The sequence below is a fragment of the Phaethon aethereus genome (genome assembly GCF_964289735.1).
Source record: "Phaethon aethereus genome assembly, chromosome: 1".
In the NCBI taxonomy this organism is placed as follows: domain Eukaryota; kingdom Metazoa; phylum Chordata; class Aves; order Phaethontiformes; family Phaethontidae; genus Phaethon; species Phaethon aethereus.
In genome coordinates, this window is record NC_138575.1 from 162,283,903 (window position 1) to 162,289,902 (window position 6,000).

Consider the following 6,000-nt stretch of genomic DNA (forward strand, 5'->3'; position numbering starts at 1 on the left):
ATAGCATCTACCACTAAACTAAATACAATCTACCAGAAGAGATCATCCAGAGAGAAACAGCACACTTATACTCTCCTTACAATATTGTTGAGAAATTCTACATGCTACATCCTTCTGTTGTTCAGTAAAACCCTCAATTTGAAAAAGTCAAATGTTTTTACTTTTAAGTGACTCTGAAGTTTGTAGTATCTTGAAAGCTTAGTTCTTCACTCTGTATATCCAAGTGAATAATGGCTTTACCAAAAAGTACTATACCCAAGAGCCTTTACAAAATTAAGAAATAACTAAAAGGCACAGTTACTGTATGCCCACAGAAAAAAAAATGTATATAGTGCTTGGACTGCTCTCCATTCAGTCTATAACACTGCTAAATGACTTAATACGCATATCCTCCCCAAATAGGACAAAATACAAAAGCCATCTAAATAAAACATGCAAAACAACTGCTACCTTATCTCCCCCCACTTCCTATTTGAGGAGCACAAGAAGTTTCAGATGATACATGAGTTTAACACATTGAGGCGCAGGACCCCCAAAATGGAAAGCATTTCTCAACTCTAACTTGAAGGAACATCACAGTAACAGTCATCTATTAGTTACACATTTTTAAGGAAAAAACCCATTCATTAAGCAAAACACACCACCAGAAAACAATGGAGATCTAAGCAGTGACTTATGAAACACTACTTTTGAAACTAAATATCCTACATCAAAAAGTCTCAGCTTTTGCGAACTTGACATGCAACAAACTAGATGAGTGGTCCCTCTACAACTGTGCAGTAAATTAAGATGATTCAGTTAATGTCTGACTTACTCATTTATCCCAAAATGTCTAGCACTGAAACTGCCTTCCCTCCTTCTCAAGTTCCCTTGAAAATCTGCAGAATTCAAAGATTATTGAGACATACCTCCTCAGCAGCAGCAGTATTCCTGATTGCTTGAAGGAGGAACGTGATCTTGGATTGACCTGGAATATTCTCATACGTCTCCTGCATAAAAAAGATGCAGCTTATTGTAAACAATTACTAGAAAGCATGTGTTAAGCATTAGTAAGAATTGCCTTTTGTTTTAAAACAACTTCAGTATTCATCCAGTTAATAGAAAATAACATAGCAAAAAAACCCCCCTATCAAAATAAACATTTCTGACCTATTTTAAAATTATGAACAAAGTCTTAGTTACTGAATAAGACCTGCCATATTGGAATAATCTAGATATGTATTACTGGCCACTTACAAGATGAGTTAAGAAATACAACATATACAGAACACATATCCTCCTGGGAATCTATGTAGCTTCTATCACATCAGAGGATTAAGAACTGTGGAAGCATGAGACTGAACTATGACCAACAGCTTAATAACCACTGACAAATGTATAGTCCAAAAATGTGTTCTTTTTTTGAACCTTTTTAGGGCCTTTACAACATCATGTGGCAGTCACACATCTCAACTACATGTTTTGACTAAGAACTTTTCATTTTTAATGTCCTACCTGAATTTCAGAGAGTGAGACTATTTAGTCTCCCCCATTAGGGAAACTCCTTTAATAAAATGTAAAGTTTAATGAGAAGTTCAGTTATGTTGCCTTACACACTTCTGGCATGCAGTTCATTCACTATGGCTTTTTAAATTAGATTGTTACTTTGACGCTAGAGTGAGCACACAGCAAAAGAACTTTTGCTATCCAAAACATGGCATATGTGAGCATTTTAAAACTGTAAGTGCTTGTTTCTAATATACTAAACCTATGTAGGTAAGAGCAGGGGAATTACAAGCTGAAGAACAACCATTTAAAACATTCAGAAATAGTTCTATACTTACTAACTCTGAAAGAGTTATTTTTATGGGCATAATCTTGAAGATAAATTACTCCACCTTTTCCAAATATTCACTACCCCATCCTGAACCCAAGGAACAAGCCTACTACACAAAGCCCAGGTTCATTTCAATCAATTCCCTGCCTGCCTACTTTCCATTCTTACTATTGCAGCGCTCTTACTAATACTCTAGCAAATTTACACACCTTGACAGTATACCTGCTATTTTCAATAAAGTAGTTTCCCCACCACATATTTAATATTAGACATCATCTTCCTCCACTTTCTCTAGCTGTTTCCTAGTAGGCTTCATTTACAAAGTCAATTCTTACTTCATACTCTCTCTAGTTGCTCATATGTGCTCACAGTCAATGAGCGATGAATCTCTGGATTTAATCTAGTAATTTCATAGAGATTGCAAAATTAAATTAGGTTTAGGGTCAGAATAGAGAGTCTTCTCAGATTAATCATCTCCATGAATGTATATATTTATATTGCACTATTATCTACAAATACAGAAATAAGAAGGTTCCCTAAACACCGGCCCAGCATGGACCTGAAGCTATGCTTTTATGGACAGCTGAAGCACTGTAAAAGCTGGCTTCCCTCATGCCAATTACGATAAAAATGAAATTCTAATTTGAGTTGTTTAAACTCACTAGAAATGTCAGCAACCTATCCCGTCATGCACTGGCAAAATTATGTCAGTGCAGTAAACTGGATTCAGAGGATGCTAAAGAGCACCAGGGCAAGGTAGGCAAAAGGAACATATGGCCAAAACCAGAAACTTCCCTCTGTGCTGGTGGAGGACTGCTCTGCTGGCTCCACCCATGTTACTACCAGCCTTAGCTACACCCATAACTATGTACCTGGATCCTGCTACATCTTCAGTGTATTCTTTTAGTTCACGATTAGTTCCCCAGCTACCTAGTCCAGACGTATAAATTTCTCACACAGCATGACTAACTTTCAGAATACATGCAAGCAAGTATCTGTTATCTACACTTATGTTCTTCCAATCCTGAGAAATATATTTTTGAAAAGAGCATAAAATCACCGAGGCAAAGTAAACAACAGTTTCTCTGTCAGATGATAGACACACAAGTAAGAGAAAAACAGCCTTTTACAGTCAACAGAACATTCCAGCAATTTTTAATGAGAGATAAAATGAATGAACCAGGTTTCAGCAAACTGGTCAGAGTTACAAGTGTGCTAGCACATACACAGATCTATATACATACATACTTAAAGAAAAACAGGTTTTAGGTGATTGGACTTTCTCCCCTTCTGTTTTTTTAGTTTTTAGTACACTCTCACCCAAACAGGCTATAACTATATCTCCATCAAGTCTGGTCTTCAATATAACATCCCTCATCCCAATTTCAATGAAATAACCCAAGTCTGACTCCTTCAGTTCCATGTCTATCCATTTCTTCATTTTCACCGGTTTTCACTGGACACAAATGAAAATCTGCTATTCAATTTACCTGCAGTTATATGAATCCCTATAGTAGTCAATATTGCCTTCCAACAGTAAGTAGACTTTAAAAAACTGATCAGGGTATACAGATGTTAAGATCAAATAGCTATGCTATGTGAAGATCAAATATGAGTCCTGTCTAAAGATTAGACAATACTTTCATCCAAAGAAATCTTACTCCAAGAAACAGACAACTTAAAAAGAAAAAGTCAATCTAGCTACACTGTAGAGAGAGATTTTTGTTTCTAGGTACAGGTTCATTAACCCATCATGAAGAAGACTGAGCTGGGCTCTTCACAGCTATGCATGGTGGAAGACATAAGAGACAACAGGCATGAATTGAAAAGAGCAGGTTCAGACTGGATAGAGGTTCAGACCTCTTTGCTTTAATGAAGACAGTCAAGCAGGAGCGGGTTGCTCAGAGAGCTTGTGCGGTCTCCATTCTTAGAGGTTTTCAAGACCCAACAGGACAAAGCCCCCAGTGACCTGAGCTGACCTGACAGCTGACACTGAACAGGAGATTGCACTACAGACTCCTGAGGACCCTTCCACTCTGAACGACCCTAAACCATTAAAATACTTCCAACATAACTTGGAAATATGTAGAAATCAATGCCAGATTCAGTGCAGTTAAATAAGTAAGAATTATACTACTTGCTTGTGTCTACACCATAGCGCACATGTATCTATGAAGATTAAACAAACTCCAACTCAGTTCCAAGCAAGTTTCTGACAAGATATGCCAGTGGTAAGAGTCTAAGAATTTTAGACTTCTTTTCCAAGAACGTTTTATTTCACAGGCATTATGACACAGCTGCCCAATAAATTTGCTTTGTTACAATTTTAATAAAGATCAAAAAGTTGTGAGAAATGTTCTTATGTTACATGTAGGCACTTGGGAAGAGAAAGAAATTCAGCTGCCAGGGAATGGCCTCCTTTCCATGCCTCTGTTCAGGAACGTGGGAATAATTCTTGCTGCTTCTCTAGAAAGTGTTTGCAGTAATCAATACTGAACTTTGCTGTCTTCTAAAAACGTATGTCTCCCCTCCTTCTCATTCCCAAATTATATTTTAGGAATTTTCACTGCAGTATCAGGAACAATACTTTTTATTCTTTGCCAAACAATGCACTGAACTCTGCTGACCGCTTAAGTGATGAGAGCGATAAAAGACCCGACAGCAGCCATGCAGTTGGAATTCATGCTAAACCTAGATCCTAGTATTTAATTCAATGGGAGAGATTCCCCACCAGGCTTGACAATGGAGTCTTAAGCATGACAGAGAGAAAGAATTAACGTGGCTTAGCCATCACAAAGAATTTCAGCTGAAATAACACATCCGAAAAGTTTTTGCTGATAACGGAGAAACTCAGTACATTGCAAATGCTTCTTTTGGGGAAATATTTCTTAGGTGACGGAACACTTGAATATATGTCCCATTCCGAAGTTAAAAACCAAACTGCTGGTGTGGAAAAAGAAGAGGACCTCGGCGGGCGGGCGGGGGGGGTGACTGCGGCCCCGCTCCTGCCCCAGCACAGGCAGCACGCCCGCGAGGCACAGACCCTCGGCGAGGGCCGCCTCCGCAGCGCAGAACCGAGGCTACAAGTGCAGCCGCCCCCCGGGGCCCGGCGGAGCCCTTCAATCGCGCCCCTCCGAACCCTGCACCCATGGAAGACCAACACCCGCCCTGACCTCCTTTGGGGTCTCCCTCACCCGCTCCCGAGCCAGCAAGGACCGGTCCCACCACCCGCCGCCGGCTGGCCACGGCCGCGCTCTCTCACGCCGGCCAGCCCGGGCGGAGCCAGCCCAGGCCCCGTCTCGCCACGGGCAATGGGGAGAAACGGCCCCCAGGGGCTCCGCGCAGGCCCGGCGCGGGCAGCGGGCACGAGGCGGCCGAGCGGTGCCGGACGCGCAGGGACGCGGGAATGGGGGGGGGGAGGGAGGGGAAGGGGAGGGGGCCGCGACCCCTCGCGCTCTCACACGCACGGGCGGGCGCCAGCGGTCGGAGCGGGCCCAGCGCCCCGCCGGGGGGAACGGCCGCAACCGCCCGGCTCCCCCGCGGAGGAGGACCGGCGCCGACGGAGAGGGGTGTGGGGGGGTGGAAGGCCCGGGCCGCCCCGGCAGCAGCTGGTGCCGCTGCTCACACGTGGGGCTCGGCCGGCGCCGCCGCCTCCCTGCCCCCCCCTCCCCTGCTCCCTCCGGCAAGGTCTGGGAGGTCTGACAGGCCGGCTTGGCGCCCAGGGCCGGGGCAAGGCGGACCCGTTACCTCGGCCTGCTTGCGGACCGCATTGTCTGGGCTGAGCAGGTTGCCCAGGAGGAGGTAGAACTGCTGCTGCTCCTGCTCCGCCGTCGCCGCCATTGCTGCGAAAGGGAAAGAGAGCGAGGCCGGCCGGGCGGGGACAGGGAGGCGGGGAGGGAGAAAGCCGGCCTCGCCGCCCGCGGACGGAAAGGGGGCGGAACCGCCGTCGCGCTCTGCTCCCGGCTCCCCCCTGGGGCCGGCCTCGCCAGTCGCGCTCTCGAACGCTCCTATTGGCTACGACGCACGGGGCCTCGCCTCCGATTGGCCAGACCCCTCTATGACGTCCTGGCGACACGGGGCAAAGGAGGCGGGGGGGGTGTGAAGAGCTGCTGAACAACCGTCCCTGAATGAGGGGGGGGGGGTGGTCTCCTCTTGTCTCATTGGTGCGTCCTCCGGGCCGGAGG

General features: G+C 45.1%; 1 protein-coding gene across 1 annotated transcript in view; it reads right to left on the minus strand.

Annotated features, from left to right (window-relative positions):
* Positions 1 to 5,671, minus strand: part of IPO5 (importin 5) — a gene marked incomplete at its 3' end in the record, with an annotated part of 43,840 nt that extends 38,169 nt beyond the window's left edge. The window contains exons 1-2 of the mRNA XM_082009698.1: positions 5,564 to 5,671; positions 909 to 989 (exon numbers count right to left, since the gene is read on the minus strand). Of these exons, the coding sequence (XP_081865824.1) occupies positions 909 to 989; positions 5,564 to 5,656 (174 nt within the window). The 5' untranslated portion in view covers positions 5,657 to 5,671. The remainder of the gene's footprint in view (positions 1 to 908; positions 990 to 5,563) is intronic.
* Between the last annotated feature and the right edge of the window lie 329 nt (positions 5,672 to 6,000).